This window comes from Lissotriton helveticus, chromosome 3_1, assembly GCF_964261635.1.
Source record: "Lissotriton helveticus chromosome 3_1, aLisHel1.1, whole genome shotgun sequence".
In the NCBI taxonomy this organism is placed as follows: Eukaryota; Metazoa; Chordata; class Amphibia; order Caudata; family Salamandridae; genus Lissotriton; species Lissotriton helveticus.
In genome coordinates this window covers 2,111,178,608-2,111,200,997 of record NC_136061.1, presented here as the reverse complement: position 1 = coordinate 2,111,200,997, position 22,390 = coordinate 2,111,178,608, and the positions used below count along the sequence as shown (strand labels likewise).

At 44.5% G+C, this 22,390-nt stretch overlaps 1 protein-coding gene across 21 annotated transcripts in view; it reads right to left on the bottom strand.

The window, feature by feature from the left end:
* Window positions 1-22,390, bottom strand: part of PPIP5K1 (diphosphoinositol pentakisphosphate kinase 1) — a 1,366,868-nt gene that overhangs the window by 234,876 nt on the left and 1,109,602 nt on the right. For 6 of the 21 annotated variants that reach the window (XM_078683288.1, XM_078683289.1, XM_078683293.1 and 3 more), the window contains one exon: window positions 15,675-15,737. The exons of the other annotated variants lie outside the window; for them this stretch is intronic. In XM_078683288.1, coding sequence (XP_078539414.1) covers window positions 15,675-15,737 — 63 coding nt within the window. The remainder of the gene's footprint in view (window positions 1-15,674; window positions 15,738-22,390) is intronic. 21 annotated transcript variants of the gene reach the window in all.

The window sequence follows — 22,390 nt, the reverse complement described above, 5'->3', positions numbered from 1 at the left end:
CTCCTGTAACAGGGCCACCGCTGGTGCATTTCGCCTCAAATACTGTAGCACCAAGCCCCTTTTTATCTTATCGCCCAGACCATGCACATTCCAGGTGCCCCTGGGCACTCTTGCCACTGCATTACCTACCTAATGTGCTATTACCAATTAGGTAATCGCAATTTAGGCAATGCATGACCATTCCCACCTACGGGCCTTGAGGCCCATAGAAAAGAATGGACTTGCAATAGCAAACAGCGATTCCCAAATTGAGATTGCGATTCTTAAGGAATCGCAATTAGAGAATCGCTATTTGCACCCTGTTTTGAAGCATTGCATTTTGCGATTACAAAATAACAATTTCTTAAAAATTGCTATTTGTTAAAAGCAAAAATTAAGTTTCATGAATGTGCCTCTAGAAGTCTTTCTCTTTTTCCAGGAAGCAGTCACTTCTCTGTACCATTTGAAGTCCAAATTCTGGTCCCTGATGGCAGACTATTTCTCTGCGTTGAGTGAAACCCTCTAGGTCAACAAAGTCAAGACCAGAGTTTCATGGTCCTTCAGATGACTCCCATGCAGGCAGGCTAATGATGCTGGATCTGTTCAGGATGACACAGGAACCCTCCGGACTACTCCCCATGGGGGCCTCTGTTCCTGTGATTCTGTTAACTTCAACTTCAAATTGATGTTAATTAGCGTTTCGTGAATGCACAGTTCGCATTTAGGCAAGGCTTCTTGCATGTGCATTAGAGAAATTGCGATACCCTATTTGCATTTGCAATTTAGGTAATCGCAAGATATTGTACAGAGGGAGTGCTGCCTTGGAAACTCCAGCACTCAAAACTGTTCACATTGTGCTTTTTCAGTGGAAGCAAACAGATCTAACCATGGCTCTCGCCACTTCTGAAAGACACCTTGCACCACCTCTGGATGGAGATGCCAAAAACTTTCATGCATAGCAAAAGGCCATTTTGTGATCGCAAATGGTCAATTTTTGCGAATCACACTGTTTGCGATCGCAAAATTGCTTGATGCATGTGCCCCCTAGTACCTATGGCCCTTTTGACCTTTTTGTGGCAAGATAACTTAAGAGAATACATCCTGGAAGGTGACTTACCATTTGGAGAGGGAGATTGACTCAAAGTCTCCCGAAAGGCCATAGGCAAAATAGCTAGTTCCTGATGACCATCAGGTGCATGTAGTCACACGAGTAACCAGCTGCAGAGTCCTTTTATGACCCCAGGCACTACATATTGTCTTGGTGGAGGGCAAACAGTTACATCTTCTAGCAGAACTCTCTGTAAGGCCTGAAGACTGGAAGCCTTAGACCTAGCCACTGTGGCATAGCGGAGAAGTTATTCAGTAAGCTACTGATAGACCGCTCTGGCCTGCATCAATGAGGCAAGGAAAAGCAGGAAGTAAGGCCAGTAAGCCATTCGGTGCCTAATAATATAGAAATCGGCCTCAGACTATAATGCCTAACATGCTGATTCACAGCCCACTTTCAATGCCCATACTACTCCTTTCCTGTGACTGAGAAAGACCTGTGTGTTCAAAGCAACTTGAATGAACAGGATGTACACAGAGACTAAACTGCACCATTTAAAGAATACTAGCTATAAACCTCGATTTTACATCTGAAAAACAAAGTCTTGGAAAGGTCTTGGTGCTAAGTGTTATGGTGGCATCCGTCCACTGCTTTGCAAGCAGCTCCTGAAATTGGTGTTATTCTAATCCCCAAGTCAAAGCGATCTTCTGTATTGCTATCAGCTACAGAAACCAACGGAGACTCGGATACCACACTGGCAGCACCAAACTACCAGTTGAAGAGCACAGACTGGTGAGCGAGGTGGATGCTGTTGCTTGGGTGGTCCCCAGAGTAAAGATGGGATGGCTTGTTAGTGCCAGCATAGCATCCGTGGAACTGCAGAACACAGGATCAATTAGAAAGTAACATGGATGTGCCATGACACTTCCAGAGCAGCCTTAAACAGACTGGGGGAAGTGACAGGAGTTTATGAGGTTAAGAGTAGTGCTCTCCAAGCATCAGCAACAGGAGCTGTTTCCCTTAACTTAGCGAGCACAGTAGTGCCTCAAAAGGGAGAGCTATAAGGCAGAGGAAACAAAGCACACAAACAGTGGAAGGAGTGGGACTGAAACCGTAGACCCCTACACACCCTACACAACATAACCCACAATGCTAAAGGCACCATTATGAAAAGCAGTCTTTAGTGAGGTACACATGATGGGTTACTCAGAGAGAGATTCTCTAGCTGGGACCCGGATTCGCACATAGAAACAGGCAAGGGGGACCACTCAAGTAGTCTATAATTTCCTTAGAACTACTCATCAATCTGAGACCTTGCCTGAAGAGAGAGTAGGCAACTGTCAAGTCTTTATCTAAAGAAGAAAGATGTTTAATTAACTCAATAGAAAAGATTCATGTCAAACTAGACGCCATGGGGGAAAAAAAAAGAATGGCAATCCTCAAAATAAAATTGGGCTAAGTTAAGACTGACAGGCACAGCATCTACGGCATTGCCTGCAGAAAAGAGATAGCAGATGAAAGAAGTCTTTAACCAACAGATGAAAGCACATTCCAAGAAAATGTACTCCCAGTGACGGTCAACCTGAAAGGACTGGTGGAACACCTAGATCACTGAAGTAGATCTTGGATAGTAAAATTGCTAGGATAACCCGTTTGACGAATGTTGTCCCTGAGTTTGAGGCTTTTCTACATTAGTAAGTAACTCTGGATTTGGAGATGAAATTGACCAAACTGCATAAAAGTTTTCACTTCCCATGGGGGACCCCGAAACACAGGTTAATAATTGGTGACATGATTCTCAGACAATCAGTGATGAGGAGACACAGAAAATGATTTTCAAATAAGCATCTAAAGAGGGGAAGCTATTTTACAGAGGGAGAGGGATTTGCCTGTTTCCAGTCCCGAGACTGACAAACCAGAGAAGGTGGGAGACAGAAGAATGCAGGAATAAATCAATAAAAAGGGGAGCCCATTGATTCTGTTTCCAGTTTCACTCAGGGTGGTCAAAGAGTACAAGGTATTTTCGTTTACCCAAAAGGAAGCAGAAGTAGTTTATATCATGAGTATTGACTCAATGTATGATGGAGAGAAGAATGAGGAAGGAAACCCAGCAACAGAAGCTTCAGAACCGATATAGGGGTACATCCTCTTATTAATTTCCTCTCTGGAACATGTTTGGAGACATTTGGGATCACACCTGAATGTTTCCCCTTTTTTTCCTGATAAGGTGAAACGTTCTAAAGAGCCAGATGAGGTGCCAAGATATTTAATCCTGCAGAATCGCAGACAGGGGAATAATGAAACTCAGGAAACCTAATACCCATCACTCAATAATAGTGCATTCTCTGGAAATCCTTGGTACGCAATGTTCTTTATTTCATTCTTCAAGAAGCCTATGAATCCAAAGTTCTGATACATCCGAGTGTTCATATAAGTAGCCAACACATGTTTTGTCTCATGGTTACAATCACAAGTGACTTCTTCAGGGCTACAAACAAACAAAACATATCAACTCGTACAAATATCAGTATAAACTGTGACATCCTAAACCTCAGTGTCGAATTATGAACATGTCACATCATATATTTCTTCTCCCAATTATTAGGAGGCCTGAATAGAGGAATAGTGTGACTCTTCATTGAGTTGTCCTGTATTTAAAATAACTCCCACATGAAAAGAAAAAAGATTAAGACAAAAAAAACTATTTAAAGAAAAAAAAAAACATACTCCCGAGATAATCATTCACCTCGTATCATGTGTCCAGTAATGTTAGCAGAAAGTGATCAACCCCACACAAACCACATGTTTAAGAAGCCCTGATATACATAATCCATGAGTCATTAGTATGAGCTCTCTCCGTCCCAGCCTTCGCTCTCCACTAACCTCTATTACTCTTACCTAAAACTCGTGTGATACTACCACATCAATAGTAGAATATTTAAAAGCATTGCAACACATGAAATTAGTGGTAGTAAATCCTGCGTTTAGAGAAGGAGAAAAGAATTCACAAGACGTGATGAGTAAACCATATTCCCAATAGGTGGGAACAAATGTTACGTTCCAATACACTGCATTGCACAAAATTCATCAGCTTATCTACAGTAATTGCGAAGTCATTGAATCAATACCTGGCATGTCCGCCTCTAGCATTTGCTTTGCCAGTGGGGGACACCGCAATAATAAAATACTATCCACGAGCCTGGAGACAAAACTATGAACCCTATACGTTCCCAGTGTCACTGCAGCTGACCCGGCAAGTACTTTATCACGTATTGGTCAGTCTACTGTGGCTGGATATTTATATCTTCCGATGCCCTTGCCTCCTTCTGAGGTAAGAGAACCCAGTCTCAAAACCCTGTAAGTCAATATAATGTACCTATGCTTCTGGCAAATACAAATATGTATTAACACTCCTCCTCACGCAATCAGCAGTCGGAGTCCAAGCAATATATTACATGGCAAGCAGTAAACCACAAACACGTCTCCCATGCATTAAAAATGAGACGCCATACAAATAAAGTAAAAAGTATGCACGTCCTTCCTTATCGTTTCTTGTCATGGAGAGAACTCCAGATTTCATCTCCCTGGGACCATATTGGCTTCTCTATATATAGCGTGTGCCTGCAATGTAGTCATGTCTATGGTCAACTGACTACGTGTCTGAGCCTGTGGCGCCCCAGGCAGGCTAACAAATACCAAATAGGCAAGTTGTCGGCCACCTTAAATGAGTGTGTATTACACTATCCATTGGTTCTTGATCTACCATACGAATAAAACTGGAATCTGCCCGCTCCTCCATATAAGGATAAATAAAGCTTAACCCTCTTATAATTATTCTCCTGTTCGTTCTTTGACAGTGGTGTTCATTAAAAACACATTTTTAGAGTTATATACATGTGTATACCATACACAAGATGTACTCCAATCTCGTAAGGTTTCAAGGCAAAATCCTGTATCAAACACCACTCTAGTATATCACAATGTAACACTGTAAGACACCTGTATATCTTTTAGAACAACTAGGTCCCTGAAAGGCATCAGCCCTTACCCTAAAAACCTGTCTGCGTTGCGGCAAGGATGGGGGTGTCGGTGAGGAATCTGCAGCTATATCATGTCTCTACCAGATAAGGTGTTATGGAAGGTAAGTAACTTGTTCATCTGATAGAGACTTCTAGCCACAGATTCCTTACCTTAGAATAGATAGCCAAGCAATACCTCCCAGGAGGTGGGCCTGCAGACTTATTTCACATGAGGATGTCCTGCAGGACACAGCACCAAAAAGGGCATTCCTGCAGACTTGGCTGTCCAGGCAATAGTGCTCATAGAACATGTGCAGTGATGCGCATGTAGCTGCCTGACAAATGTCAAGGACAGGAACACCCCTCTGCAACATTCTGATCGCAGCCTTAGTTCTGGTGGAATGAGCTCTTAAGCCTTCAGGGCTCTGTTTCATGGCCACAGTGCAGCACATTTTGATGCAGAGGACGACCCATGGACAGATAGTCCTCTTCCACACCACCTAACCTTTCTTTGATCCAACATACTCCATGAAGAGTTGGCCATCCACCCGGAAATCTTTAGTGCGGTCAAGGTAGAACAACAACACTCTTTTTGGATCCAGGCGTTGGAGTCGCTGCTTCTCTTAAGAGAGGTGCCGCGGAACATCGCAAGTGTGAATGTGACTGATTGCTGCATGTGGGAAGTTGTTACCACTTTCAGTAATAAAGAAGCACTAGTGCAAAGCACCAACGTAATCGGGAAGATAGTCAGGTAAGGAGGCTTGGATGACAGAGCCTGCAATTCGATCAACCTCATGGCAGAAGTTATTGCCACTGAAAAGGCTGTTTTGATGTTAAGCAGCTGGATGGGGCAGTTGTGCAGTGGTTAGAATAGAGTGCACATCAGGAAAGTGAGTACCAAATTAAGGTCCCACAGAGGCATGATGAATGGGCAGGTGGGAACATATGTACATGTCCCTTAAGAAACATATTTACAATAGGGGATTTAAATAAGGAGGGTGGACCTGGCAGCTTGAAGAAAACAGGGCTGAAAGGTATCCTTTGAGAGTGCCCAGAGCAGAGTCATGTTGGGCAAGGGGCAAAATAAAGAGAAGGACTTGAGAGAGGGAAGCAGAAAGAGGACGATTAGACCATGCCGTACAATATATTCCAAATTTCTGCCACCGGCAGATGTACACAGACTGGGTATAGGGACTACTGGCTGATAAAATCACATCACAGACTTTGGGAGGAAGATTGAATGCTATCAACTGCCATCGCTCAATCTCCACACAAGCAGGCATACAGTAGACAGGTCCGGATGGAGGACCCTCCACTGCTGCTTTGACAGAAAATTCTCCCGAAGGAGCAGTCTGATTGGCGTATCGAAGCTCAGTTGGAGAAGCTCGGGATACCAGACTCTCCAAGCCTAGTCAGAGCCATAAGAATGACTTGGGCTTGCTCACTCATGATCCTCTTGAGCAATTTGGACAGGACTGGTATTGGTGGAAAGACATAAAAGAAGCCTGAGACGAAAAGCAATGCTGAGGGAGTGCCGCCTTTTTAAAAAAAAATCTTTATTTCTATTTTCCACAAAAACAAACAGCATTTAGTTGGTTCATATACATGCATTACAATTAATACAATATGCAGTTTATAACGTCCTGGATAGAGAAAAAAGACAACATCAAGCGCCATTCCAAATCCCCCTTGCGCCTCAGCTATTCCCTTCTCCTCCCACTGTAGGGTTTTCCACTAATGGAGCTTGATCTGTCTGAGAGTCCACAGATGTTTGTACTAATAGGTAGGATTTATATGGTTGCCATATGTCTAGTTATCTTGACTTCGGAGGTTGCAACTGTGCATACAAGTCACTATTGGTATTATAGTAGGACATGCTAAATAGCCAATCCTTTAACTTTGGTGAATACTTGCTCCCCCATTTCAGCACTACTTCTCTCTTTGCTAACAGCAGCGCTAATGCACAGAAGCTGTGGGTGGACTTGAGGAGGGTCTTAACATATCCCAGTAATACCATTGAGAGAGTATGTGGGATGGGCATTTCTACCATTCATGACAATTCATTAAACACCCCTAACCAGTATTGAGCTATCCCTCCGCAGGTCCATGTCATTTGTGCGAAGTATGCCATCGCGGTGTTGCAACGAGGGCAGTTATGGGGGCGTGCAGGGTCTATGCGGTGCACTCTTGCTGGTGTGATATATGACTGCCGTAGGTATTTAAAATGTAATATTTTATGTTTATGATTGAAGGAGACCTTGCGTGTTTGTTCGCAACAATAACGACAATGTTCATCAGTTATGGGTTGTCCTAAGTCTTGTTCCCACGCCAGGCCCGTCTTGTTATCCCTGGACGGAAGTAGCGCAATTGCAGACTTGTACAGAGGGAATGCTGCCTTGGAAACTCCAGCACGCAAAACTGTCTACATTGTGCTTTCTCAGCGGAAGCAAACAGAACTAACCAAGGCTCTCCCCACTTATAAAAGAGACCTTGCACCACCTCTGGATGGAGACACCATTCGTGATCCACTAGGGGTTCTTCCAGGTGTTGAACCCCCAGGGATATAGCCTGCTGTTCCAGTCATGTTCAGAGACAAAGGGCCTCTTGACAAAAAGTCCAGGGCCCCACCACGCCCCGTTTAAGCAGTACCACATGGTGGTAGTGTTGTCCATGAAAACCTGTACTAGCTTCCCCTTGATGGAAGGAAAAAAAGCTTTCTATGCTCAGCGCAGAGCTCGGAGCTCAAGGAAGTTGATGTAGAGGCTGGATTCTGAAGAAGACCAGAGTCCTCTGATCTTTACCTCTCACAGATCGCCGCACAGTTCCCAGAGTGATGCATCTGTTACTACTGTGTGTTCTGGTAGGAGAAGGGAGAGGTGTCTGCCTTTGACCCTATCGTGGTTGGTCAGTCACCACTGCAGATCCTAGTCAGTTCCCTCCGAGATCTGGACTGTGTCGGAGAGATTCCCCTGATGCTGCGCCCACTGGAACCTCAGGTCCCACTGCACTGCCCACATATGCCCTTTGCCAGGTGTCACTAGCAAATTGCAGGAGGCCAAGAGGCCCTGCAGCCTCAGAGTCAGTCTGACCAAAATCCAGGATGGAGGCTGAAACATCGGTATCATAGCATGAATATCCTGGACTCACCACTCGGGAGGATAGACCCGAAACTGCATTGTGTTCAGAACCACTCTGATGAAAAGGAGCGTCTGAGAGGGAGTCCGGTGTGACTTCGGCAAGATGATAGCAAACCCCAGCGAAAGCAGGAGATTCGCCGTAGTATGGAGGTGGGAGTGGACAGTCTGAGGCAAGCTTGCCTTCATCAGCCAGTCGTCGAGATAGGGGAAGATCGGCACCCTTGATCTGCGCAGAGGAGCTGTGACTACCACCATCACCTTAGTGAACACCGAAGGGGCGCTGGTAAGGTGAAAGGGGAGCACTGTAAACTGAAAGTGCTCATGGGATACCGTGAACCAAAGCTAGTGCAGATGGGCAGGCAAGGCGGGAATGTGAAAATAGGCGTCCTGCAAGTCCAAAGCTAACATCCAGGCTCCAGGGTCTAGGGCAGACAAGACCTGAGCCAAAGTGAGCATTTTGAACTTTTCCCTTTTGAGAAATTAGTTGAGAGCTCACAGATCTAGAGTAGGACGAAGGCCCATGTCCATTTTGAGGACTAGAAAGTAGCAGGAATAGCAACCAAAGTCTATTTTTGGCACCTGATCCCTCTCTATGGCTCCCTAGGCCAACAGAGTCCTGACTTCGTCCTGAAGCAAGGCCAGGTGGTACTCTGTCAGCCAGTCTTAAGTCGAAGGCACGTTTCTGTTCATAAATGTTAAATGAATAATGTATTAAATGTATATGCATGGAAAGCAATTATTTTATTACTTATCTGTTTAAAAGCTGGTGCTTGTTAAACTGGGCCATGCAGTTGTTCGTGAAAGTAGGTTTTATGCTCAGCCAGCAAATAAGGAGATCCTTAAGAAGCCACTGTTTTATTTTTTGCTGATGATAAAGCTCCAGTTTGTATGGGTGTTATAATTAGGCACCTATCTGTGCCATTATCCTTCTAACCTCTAAAATATGTTGAGAAAAAGTTATATTCAGTACCTCTCATATCCAGGTCCTCCTGCATGAAAATGGCCTAATTCATCCACAAACCTTGCAAATCAATCACAGTGACCTAGTTATGGTGATGCCCAAGTGCTAGGACATCAAGCACAATTTCAAACTCCAGAATTAAGACTTAAAAGCCACTGTTGTACCCTGGATTATTATGTTCAGCAATTTTGTCTCGTGTCAAAAACCCTGTGCTTTAACTGATAATCTTTGCTTCTTGGTAAACACAACACATACAACAATCTTGCGGAGAACCATAAAAGGAAATCAACATATATTATAGGCCTACAAATGAAACAGTAATTAAGCTGAAACCAGGCTGGTGAGACGAAGTTGAACTGGGGCACTGAAATTCCAGCTACCTAGACACATTTCCTGAGTACAAATAAAAATCTAAAACTACCTAGCACGTAAGCTAGAGTAATTTGATCCTGGACACGTAACTAAAATTATATTTAATTATTTTTATTTTGAGCTGGGATTTGTCTAATGAGCTTAAAACTGGAGCAGCTGAAAGAGGCTGAAATTCAAACTCTACAGGTAGGTGTCCAACATCAGCTTTCCACTAAAACTCCCCTAAATCCGGGTATTTGAACTAACAGGCAAATCCAGTACACTATTCCTCTCGGTCTTCTTAAACCTCAAATAGAAAAGGAAAGAAGGGGTGACAGATATGGAAAGTAAAGTTTGTTAAATACAATATCTTGGCGATAGTATGAGATAGTCAACCAAAAAAAAAAAAAAAAAAATAGTATTAAGAGCAGAGAAGATTATATTACTAATCCAATACAGTTTGATGGAAATCTAGAATGAAGGCCACTTGTTGGTACATTAGTACTTGAACTGAGAAATCACGGCTGACTAAATATATATGGTTAGCAAGTCTCAAGAGAGCACAATTTCCACTTGATAATAAGGCTCTTCCGGGGCTTCACATCCCTGTATTTATTAAAGGATAAAGTGCACCAGATGAGTCACTGCTGAAACCAAGTATTAATTAATGACACACAGTACAATATACAGCACTGCCACAGTGATTTATTCGAGATTTATACCAAGATTCATTAACCTGGGTGCCCAGATTAATTATAGTGGCAACTAGGTCTACATTAACGAAAACTGAAGATGCCAATGGAAACTATTTGCAATTTACATAGAGCTACATTTGATCTACCACTTTTTTTCCACACACACTTATGTAACAAGTGTACTTACACTTAAACCTACAAAAGGTAACATTCTTCTTAAAATTAAGAAAAACATGCTGTTCTTTAGATATCACAGCTACTGCCTTGTCAAATGAGACAGCAGCAAGTCATGAGCAGTTTTTATGGAGGACTCAACAGATTAATACAATGTACTGCAATTGTAAAGAACACTGAAATTCCAGCTTTAAAAGAAAAAAATCTACAAATAGGAAAATCCTGCTACCAAATATTTGAAAAATGAAGAATTATGTAAAATACACCACCTTTATAATACACCTCGATTTCTCTTTAACTCTTCATTCTTGAGAATATTCGCCAGCCGCAGCGGCTAGAATGCTTGCTGGGTGATTTCTTTAACAGACTTCACAAAGTAGCTATTCCCATCACCATTACAACATAACCAGTGAAACAGTTGTCATGTTAGTAGCATTGTTAAGCAGATATGGTAGGAATGAATTGCAACAGCTTCAGACACTCACAAAAACACAATACATATACAAACACATACAAACAGCACAGCAAACACACAATGCACATTTTGAGAAGGCAAGTTATGACTACTATTTTCATTTTCGAAGTAGTGATTGATGCCAATATTCATGGAAAAATGGATCAGAAGGTCTGACACTTGGTTATAAAGGATTACAGAAGGCAACATGAAACATGGAAGTAGGTTCACTTGTTTTAACATATCTGTACTCATTTTATATTGTTACACGTAAAATGTAATGAGATACAGACAATCATTTTTTTCTAAAATGATTTTAAAATGGAAAACTAGTGTAGGGCACATTGTTTATAATGTAATTACTTATTTTAAACTGGAAAATGCATTGATGCAAAAATGTTTGCTAAGTATGTAATACATTTTGCTAATTTCCATATAGTTATTTTAAACATGTGTATTTACGCACACATGCGTACTTGAGATGCCTAGTGGTTTTATTTGGAATGTGAATAACATTCTATAAGAAGCGGTTGAGGAGGGTCTGCTACTTTTTATCGAAGGTAAAAACTAGCTTGAGATATATTGAGGTGGTGAACAGTTGTGAACGCCAGACCTAGTAACTGAGGAAACTTCAAATTGATGACAAAATATGTCTGCATCTCACTCGAATACAATTTTCATTTCCAACTGCTTTTACTAAAGCTTAATTCTGCTGTCAGTAGAAAACAGTTTATATTTAATTTTCTGGCTTTCTGGCTAATTTTATGGCTACTACTAACCGCTCGGCTTAGAATACTCCCAAGGTACCAGACTGGATACAGAAACTTTGCCTGCTTTGCACCCACTCGCTGCTGGGTGTTACCGCATATAAGCACCACCTCTGTGGGCTGACATCAGTTCCTTCTTTACACACCTTTCAGTGCGGATCCCAAACTCTGCTTGAAAATTCGTCCGTGCACATTTGTGTGCTAGGGAAAGATGTCCTCTACTAAAACTACAGGTTTCAAACCATGCCCTTGCTGTAGACAACAAATGTTGGTCAGAGACCTGCATGAGGCGTGTCTCTGATGTTTGAACTGATGACACCATTCGAAGTAATGTGAAAAGTATGCCCGTACACACTCGAAGGCGAGATCCGGGACTGAGAAGTGAAGCTGTAACATCACAGAACATAAGAAAAAGTCGAGACCCTTTTGGTACTCCTGCTCTAGGTTGAGAGCACAGACTTGTTTTCACTCCTGGGGCCATTCCAGCGAGAAGTAAACCTTTTGGTCAAAGTCCTCCAGTATGTCTAAATTGAATTCCAAGCAAAAACATAAAAAGTGAGGCAGGACTCAACCCCATTCCCCCACTCCATATTCAAGTAGAGGATGCAATGGAGTCACAATGACAAGTCTGTCTTCCTCGGTATCCCAGATTTCCGAGCAGATTTTCTCACTGATCCAAGTGCGCCCTGAGTTTCCCAGGTTAACAGCGACACTACAGCCAATTTCGGTCTTCAAAGGGGATGTACTGTAGGCTTGCTCTTGTGTGCCTTTGTTACTTAAGAAACCACAGTGGCCTCCAGTCAGTTTGTGACAGCAGGTCCCTCCGCAGTACTGTACGACCCCTTAGGACCTGTTCCCTGGTCATGTAAAAACCTTGATACATATGTATAACTCTAGTTTTAGGACCTGCATTGGGCAGTTCTGCATCAATGGCAATACAGATGCTAGAAGTGGATCTTGTGCTAATTTCAATGTTCAACTCCAAACCAACTTCTGCCCAATCTTGACTAGGTGTTGTGCTATAAAATTTCTAAAGTGGAACCAGTTGCAATTTATTTATTTATTTTTATTTGAAAAGTTTTACAAAGCGCAAACATGACCCGAAAAAGGGTATCAGAGCGCTGTACATCAGAAAAAGGATAAGATTAGTCACTAAGCAAGTAAACATCCTAAACATTTGTAGTGAACCAACACCTTTACAATAAGAGCAAAACCAAACAAGAGGAACATGTAGCAAGAACATAAGTTGCATCCCGAAAATGTCTCCAACAAATGAGATAGTACAGCCTGATTCTGTACTGATGCCTCTACCAGGGCGGACACACCAGTAGAGGTTCCGTTATCTTTCTGGCCCTCTTTTGGCTCTGACTCTGAACAAGGTACACCACCAGAGGAAGATGGAAGTGGTAGGGAGGCGGCTGCTGATCTTCGTCCTCAATATGACAATACAAATGTTTACATGGACTTACATGGCTTACAAGCCAGGGGGCTTGATACCTCTTTTGATACAGGGTTGGATTCACCACTTGGACCACGAATAGAAGAGTAGTGGCCCCATGGGAAGCTGAGGGCCTACAACTGCTTCCGTCTTGAGTCGAGACCAAGACTAACCTCCTTATGACATTTTTTTATCCTGGGCTACCCACATCTGAGTCCTTGCTTTCCATTAACAAGGCCCTCACTAATACCCCCATGGGGACTTAGTCAAAGTCCGTTTTCCTGCTCACAAGGGACGAGGCAGGTGGCCAGCACCTGGCAATCCTGATTTTCTCACTAAACACACTACCCCAGATAACCTGGTGGTACAGCCTTCAAGCAGCAAGGTGAACCGCAAATCATTCAGAACGACTCTAGCACAAGGGGACTGAAGTATTTGCAAAATAAATACTCTTTTCACTGAGACTGGTCAATGCAGACTGTTTGTTAGGTAGCTGCACGCATGCCTCTACGACATGGCCAGCAAGGTCTTGCTGGTGGTCCCGGATGGCCATAGGGCCTCTCTGACTCAAACAATTCATGATGGTCAGCATGTGGCCAAATATAAAATTTGTGCAGGCCTATTTATTACTGGTTGCCTAGAAAGGGCAGCTGGCACCAGTGTTGTGGCCCACCTCTACAGTGGATGTTCTCCACACGATTTTCTGGAGATGTGAAAGCCTTTCTCATGGATTTGCCCCTTGATGAGTTACATATTTTTGGTGAAGAAGCAGATTCTGCCACGGAAGATTGCAATGGCATTAGAGTGACAGCACTTTCCCTTGGTCTACAGAACCCTGGCAAGCAGTGTCCACTTAATTTCAGAACATTCAGAAGCTAGTCCAAGGGAATGGGGTATAGACACCCACAGTTGTCCCAACAAATGCAGCAGTCACCTCAGTTATTTTGATGCCAGGGCATTGGTCTGACAGGCAACGTCCAGGCCAACAGGAGCACAGTTCTACCAGTCTTATCCCAATGATGCAGCAGTAAGATGCTTTAGTGTGTCCTTAGCGTTGCAGACCCATCCTGTGAGGGGGTGGGAGGGCGAGGTGATTGGGCAGGATTCAGTATTTCCTGCCAGTGTGATGAGCTATCATGTCCAACAGGTGGGCCATACAAAGAATTTAGCATGGCTATGTCCCTCCCTTTCTTATTGCTCCACCATATGAGGCCGTAGATCTACATGGGACCTTTGACCTCTGAATGGCTGCCTGCAAAAGGAAAAATCCAAAATGCTCACACATGGCTGCTGTGGATTTGGGGTACTGGATGGTGTCCTACCTCAGCAAAGCACAACTGCCTTCACGGACAGGTTTGGTGTGAAGGTCATTTTGGTTGTTCGGTCCTGCAAGTCTTTGTGCCTGGAGCCCACTTCACCGACCCTACAGCTTGTGGAGGTGGAGGTACTGATTTGGTATCCAAGGTGATTAATCTGCGGTGAGAAGTATCCATTTATTTATAAGGTTTTATATAGTGCATATATGACCTGTGAGGGTATTGGAGCGCTTTACAAGATGATCGGAAGGTAGAAACAGCAAAGCAACCAACAACATTATCAAGAGAGGTACAGAATGAGAACAGGTTACTTGCCATCATTAATGCTGTTTCTGGTGTATACTCTAACCGCAGCGTTAACTAAGGTAAACAACTTGTCCCACTTTTTAAAACCATCTCTTTCTATTAAAGAATAATGTATTAAACCAGGACGAGAGCTATTATGGCCATTTATGCCCACAATCTCAATGGAAAATGTATCTTCAAAAATGCTACAAATCTTTCTTCCTGCAACAATGGGGTTTATGACCCAGTGCAAAGAGTCCATAATTGTGAATAAAGCTCGAGTCAGATGTCTGTAGCGAAAAAATGAAAAAGACCTTCATAGGTTTAGTCAGGTATTATTAGAGATATCCTAAACTACCGATTAATAAAGTGTGAAACGAAATCACACATGGTGGAAGTGTGCCTTTTCTGATAGGCTTTACATTTAGGTGCGTCTATGCTTTTAACAAGCAACAAAAACAGCTCTTTTCAAAAAATTGCTACTTTATGGTTAGGAAGCTGCCAAATGAGGAAAGAGTATAATCAGATATTATTTAATGACTATTTACAGATCGCAAGAGCAATATAACTCCGGAGAATACGCCTATGTGTAGCCTACTCGCCCTGCTTTCAATTTATGTTCTATTTTTATTTACATGCCTATGCTGGCATTTCGTGCTTAGCTTTTTTCCCCAACTTTTTTTAAATGGCCCTATTTTCCTTTTAATCTAGGTATCATATTTTTCAGCAGAAAGTTTAGTGTGCTAAGAGACGAGTGGATTTACTAACCAGAGAGGGCTGCTTTCACCAGCTATAAAGCATACAGTGTACTTTTGCAGTAGATATTGAACAGGCGAGGGGACAGTAAAGTCACCCATGATAAAATGAAAGGGAGTGAAAGACACGATCGGACAACAACAACAGACACTCAAAAAGGGAAAAGATGATAGAGAACGAGGGCCACATTACAATACCGAAATGTGTCGTCCAGACAATGAGGAAAAATGCAAAAAAAGTGAAAATGGGGTTAATAGTGTGAGTGAACACTTCAAATCAAAAAAGCTAACGTACCATTAGTCGGATGCTTTGCAAACGACACAGAAAATCGTTTTACGGCTGGCATAGACAACAGTTCTGAGGAAATAAAAAAAAGCATTTGCATTAACATTCCTGAGCCTGCAAGCACGAACACACACACAAACACATACAAGCACAACAGAAAGCCAGGCTTAAAATACAGATGGTGCCCTGGCGGAAATGTTTGTATCCGAGACCTATCCTAATCTCATGACCTTGTCACAATAAGGAGACTGTACTCAGACGTGCTTCAAATCTGCATTAGTAAAACAAACGTAGTCTCTCACTACACTCAAAACGTCTTCCATCAATTACAAAAAAATACCTTTTCTGTTCATATTGACTCGGATTTCACTGCCGATGTAAAAGGTGGCAGGACAACGGTGTTTGTTTAAGCACGAACAAATTCTGTTGACTACCGCATAATGCTGCACAAAATGGCCTGATTGGGAATGGAATAAAAGATGGCTGTACGCTATTTTTTGTTAGTGTTAACGCTGTCCACAAACAAAGCTTTCCTGCTTCTAAATACGACGAGGAATGGCATTATTTCAGATTTTTGAGGAGAAAAGTACATATTGCCACTGCAACAAAACAATTGCAATGTCCCCAGCAAGGAATCATGTATGAAACGAGTTCAACAACTACTAAGCCCTAGTTCTTGTATGTGCAACACCGGGTGAACCAATGGCACAGCAGCGGTGTGTAATCCCTTCAGGATCACACTGTCATCCTATTCTGTGTATGCATGTGGTGTTTCTAGATCATGACCTAGCTGGAAACCAGCAGAGGATTGCACAGGGTCAAAGGCAAAGATAGTCAAGGACAGACTGGACTTCGGTTTGTGGATGCCGACTTTTTATGTGTTGTGATGCAGTGTTCTTTAAACAGGATGCCTTCAGCTTTTTCTTAAATTGGAGCAGGTTTAGATTGATATGAATCTGATGAAAATAAAAATGTTCATCCAGATCCTGTTGCAAAGACGGAGAAGGCCTGTTTTCTTGCTTTCTAGGTTGAGCCCACTAGACAGCGCACGTGTTGTCAGGCATATTGTGGCTTACCAAGCACATTGGGCTTGGAGCCCACACATTGCTTACCACTGCCTGCTTCCTATTCGTGTCCCAGCTTGTCAGTCTTTTGTTTGTCCCTCCTACGGACCATTGCCTTTTTATAATACCTTTGGCTGGCATCGCTGCTTCATCTGCTTACTTTTCAAGCAGTACTTTTACCTTTTATGTGAAACACTACATTATAGTGCGTCTGTATTTGCATTCTCTTTCTCGCGTATTTCTCTCCCTGAGCACTCTCTTACTGCCTGTTACCTGACTGCTTCTCCCTGCCCTCCTCCCTCTTGAGTTTGCCAGTGTTCTTCTCTCCATTGCTTCCCCCTTCCATGCCCTCCAAGTTGCTTTCCCCAACCCCCATATTGCTTCCACTGCCCCGTTGCCTTCACATTTCCTCCCATGTTTCTTGGATTTCGCACCCACCAACCCCTTTACTTCACTGTTCACTCCCACCCTCGGCTGTGTGGCTCCAGCTCGACCCCCCCCTATTACTTTGCTGTTCGCCAACCACAATCCCCCATGTTGCTTCATCATTTCCCCCAACTCTGCTGTGTTCCTTCCGTTCCCCTTACCTGCCCTTTTTAAAACAACACGTTTTAACATGTTTTCTTTTCTTTTTTGTTACTAATCAAACTCGGAACGGTAATTAAAAAAAAAAGCACCTTAGTCATTTTGTAGGCAAGGGCATGCATGGTGACTCAGGTGGCCTCGTCAAAGGTTTCTGTTTTTTTTTTAATCTAGCCGAGGTGCACAGCACTACAGAAGCTGTCATCATGACTAAACATTATTGGTGAAGCCAATAGGTAATAAAGGCCCTACCTTATTCAACATCTATATGGCCCCCCTGGAGAGTGTGGTACTGCCGCTGGGTATTAAAATCATCAGCTATGCTGATGATACTCAGCTGGTGGTTGGCCTTTCCCAGTCGGCGCATCATCCCGACCGGCTGCACTCGTGTCTGCAGAAGATCTACACGTGGATGTGCAGCTCAGCGCTAAAGTTAAATGGCTCCAAGACGGAACTCATGCTGCTGGGGAACTCCTCTCCATCTTTGTCCCCCAGCAGCTGGCCTGACTGTCTGGGCCCGGTACCCACCCCCAAGCAGGAGATCAAGAGCTTGGGGGTGTGGCTGGAGCAGGGCCTTTCGTTTAAAACTCACGCTAAAAAGACTGCTGGCGTGTGTTTTGGCCTGCTCCGCTCAGCCCGGAAGATCTTACCTTTGCTCCCAGCGTCCACTAGGAGGCTCCTCATCCAGGGATTGATCATCTCGCGGCTGGATTTCAGCAACGCGTTATTCCTGGGTGCACCCGAATCTACCCTGAACAAACTGCAGCAAGTGCAGAATGCGGCCGCCAGGCTCTTGACGAGTCTCCCCAGGCGCCAGTCTGCTCGCCCGGCGCTGAGGGCTCTGCATTGGCTCCCTATTAGGGACAGGGTGAAATTCAAATCACTCTGTATAGCCCATAAAGTTCTGCATGGGGTAGGCCCACCTATTCTGGGGGAGATGGTTCAGCCTTACAAGGCCTCTCGCTCTCCTCGCTCCGACCATCAACATCTTCTTCAGGTCGGGAGGGTGAAGAGGGCTAGAACCGGTGGCAGAAGGTTTTCGATAAATGTGGCCACTTTGTGGAATTCACTGCCCCTACAACTTCGCTCGGAAGCTAGTCTTCTCCGGTTCCGCAAACTTTTAAAGACGTTCCTGTTTTCTGTTTAACCCTGCATTATTCTTTGGTAGCGTTATTATCTGGCGAGCGCTGGGATGCCTATTTGGTAACCAGGCGCTATACAAAACTCAGAATAATAATAATAATAATAATATTACCGTTACAAATGTCTGCTCTTTATGCATTTCTTCATCGCCTGTTTGATGGAGTCCTGGTTATGGGTGTGCCCAAAAGCCTTTCAAATTATGAGGAGAAGGTCTTCTGCTGGAAAACATTTATGTCACAGCTATTTCCTGGTCAACATGTTTCAGCTGGTCATGCTCAGCCCAATAGTCATTTGTATTCCATCAGGCTTGTACAGATCCCCTAAATTTAAAATGATCAATCTACTAGAATCACTGTCAACCCAAGCCACTCTCACACTCTATCTACACACTTATTAAACTACATCACTATGAATTCCAGACTTGTTACATCATCAAGAGGCCTGGGTATAGGTGCTTGAATATTTCTGGAGATAGGTAACATATGTTATGGACCATTACCAAATAGCATTGATGTATTCCGTGTGATATGCTGCACACTCTGTGCGAAATATTTCAGTATAGCGTGTGCAGTGGACCACACAGAATAGATCAGTGCTATTTGGTAAGAACGATGCTTCATAACGTTTTTCCTATTTCTACACACTCGGGCACCTGCTAACACCCAATCCTCTTGATGATGTAGCAAGTCGGAATTGACAGTGATGTAGTTGAATGTGTGTGTAGATAGTGTGTGTGAGTGGCTTACACATGACTAAGTTGACAACGGTTCTAGTATATTGATAAATTCAAGACTTAAGGAATCTGTACCATCCTGATGAAAGCCAGATGACCTTTGGGCTGAGCATGACTGGCTGAAACATGTTGACTTGTGGATGTGGGAGCAAATGGACTTCACTATTCAGACGCTAAACGCCAAACGCGGAGAAGGAGAAGCTGCTGCTGCCACAGCTCCCACAGCCTCCACAGCCTGCCCGCCCATTGCCACCAGCGTTGCCAGTGCCCTCGTTTCCCTTGTTTCCTGCTGTCAGGGGCTGACCACAGCCTCGCCATCTCTTGACATCTGAGCCCTGAGCCTTGAGACATCCAGGCGGCAACATCCACCTCTACAACGGGCCCGAGGTGGGGGAGATTGCATACATTCCCGGCCTGCAAAGGAAGGAGCTTTTCTGCGGGGCAGGAGACGTTGTTGGTGTCCAGCTCCTGCCCCAGCTCCAGCCTATCACATTGGCGGCGGCAGTGATTGAGCACAAGCTACAAGGTAAGGGGCCTGAGCTCAGCGGGGGCTGGCCCCTTCTGTGGAAGAGCGGGGCTACGCTAGGCTGGGGGCGGCCAGTGGGGGTCCCTAAGTGCTCCCGCTCGGGCCATTTCCCTTTCGCTTCTTCTTTTAAAGCCCCTAAGCTACAGGAACAGCAGCCAGATGCTTCAGCCGCACTAGCCAGTCAAACCCAGCCTCACCTGGCAACCCACCCTGGAGCTCCCTTCCGTCTGCCCGGACCCTCCTGGATCATCATTACCACAACTGCAGACACAGCCTAGAGCCCTCAGACCTCAGTCCACCCAGGGCCCTAACACCACGTCCACTGAAAAAAAAAAGGTCATAAGGGAGCAGAGGGGCTCAATAGGACAAACCGCAAGGAAAGGAAAGGCAGCACCTCACTAATACCTGTGCTAGCTGTGCTGTCTGTTTCAACTCTCACATTCTACACCGCAACTTCACCTCTGCAAGCCCGTAAAATTCCACCAAGTGAAACAAGTCCGCGAGACAAAGAACAGGACCTCTGAAGCGGCCTTTGAAGCATTAGCTGCTAGCAATCTAGCAAGCTTCAGCCATCCAAAGCAATTCTGAGCATCACAGGTTCAATGAGGTCAGGAAGAACCAGAGTGGCCATGCCCCCAGGGACAGGGGGGAGAAAAGGAAAGAAACAAAATTCCTGCGTTCAGCACAGCGCCGAAACAAAACTCATAATAACAGACCTGGACCAAAGTGAGATAACAGTACAGATGGGACTTACCCTCGCTACATACTCTAAGCAACCCAAACTTTACACAAAATGTAACTTCTTAAGGGATGCAGGATCCGTCCTCTGCTCCAGCAATGCAACCCTCAAAGGTCTGCAAACTCTGCTGCAACCCCTACCGTCGCAAGCATCTGCCCCAAGCACACCGCCATCAGATGAAGACAGGCCGGGTACTAGGGGCATTGGGGTCCTAAAGAGCCAATCTAAGCCTGGAAATGCCATGGAAAACGGGTCAGCCCATAAATCCGTCTTAAAACTTAGTCCAACAGCTCAAGAGGGGGGAGACACTCAGAGACCTATGTGCATGACTGGCCCTGAACAACTAGGCAGCCCACGGGCCTGGCCCTTTGGCGCAGGACATAACTTGAGTACAGCACGGCTATCGGGCGCTCCTGGACACCCAACACTCTCGGATCACTTACAACAGCAACAAGTCCAGCAACAAGATCAGCAACAAGTCCAGATCAAGCCTCGATCTCCACCACATTCAGTGGGGGCTCTAGCAGCAGGTACTACATCCCCTTTGGCTCCCGCTGGAGCGCCCCTGTATTCTGGGCTCTCTCCAATAATAACTAGTCAACAGGGCTACTCACAGGGGACTCCTACCCCAGAAGACACGGTTCAAAAAACAATTACGCAGCCATTTCTACCTGGCGACAGGGCTGGGGACAGAGCCACTAAAATTAAGGATGCGAGTGACGCCATTGAAGCCTCAAGGAGAGTAAACGGGGATCAAATTATCAATAGCAATTTCAGCCCCACATTGAATACAACGATCAGTAACCACAGCACTCCCACTCATACATCACATTTAGTAAAAGCAAAATCGCCAAGCACCCCACTACTCTTTGCCCAAGTGAGTCCGCTTACTCAACAAGGAGGACCTCGAGCAGGGATTCTGGACCCAAATCAGCAAGAGGATTGGAAGGCGATTATCTCCTACTTGAACACACAAGAATGGGAATACATGCGTGCCACTTACTCATCAGATCAGGTACAAAGGGAGTAACCTCCCCAAGAGCTTCCCCGGGACCCATCTCACACGAACCCAACCAAAATCTGCCTGAGGGAGAGTGCGCAATCAAAGGAACAAACCGCTGGTACTTGGACCTCCTTACTAAATACAATACAACTGGCCGTCGAACCACTTCAAAATCAGTCCGAAAAGATGGAGATCCAGCTTACATTACTAAATATATTGGCAGTCTTCACGGAAGGCATCGACGAGAAATTGGGAAACCTGAATGGCCTGATAAAGAGAGCTCAATCTGACACTTACCTCAGCTGCAACTGTGACCAGATTGTCGACAAACTGTCCACTTTGCCCTCAATGCTAAGTAGCATGATAAAGGACATAAAATGTGCAACAGCCAGAAACACAAATAAATACCAGGGTAACCTTAACACTGCAGAGGGCACGATCAACAGTCAATCAAAAAGTAAGACGTAACCAAGCAACTCCAATGAGAACACTGAGAAGACAGGAGGGCCCGGCAACAGAGGATCTCATGGCGAATCAACAAAAGCCCAACGAGTAGAGGCGCAAGCGCCAAAGCTAAATGCCAAGCAACGCCGCCAACTGAAAAGGAAAGGGGGCTACCAGAAGCCCCCCACAAATGCAACAGCCTACTTCCACATCTTCTTAGGTTCTCACAATAAACAGGACATCAACTTAGGTGCCAAATGTATACAAAATCAAGCACATCCGGTCACCGAACATCTCCAACAATTCTCCGGAACAAGGAGGTGTCCCAACACGGGAATATGCAGCCAGGGCACATGGGGAAACTAGAGAAGAAATAGGAAAAGGAACCCTACCAGGGGCTAGTGCAGAAATCAAAGAAGAAAAAGACAAGGTACTACATCCATTCCCCTAACAAAAAAACCCGACAGAGGCCACAGTCAACATTCATCGCA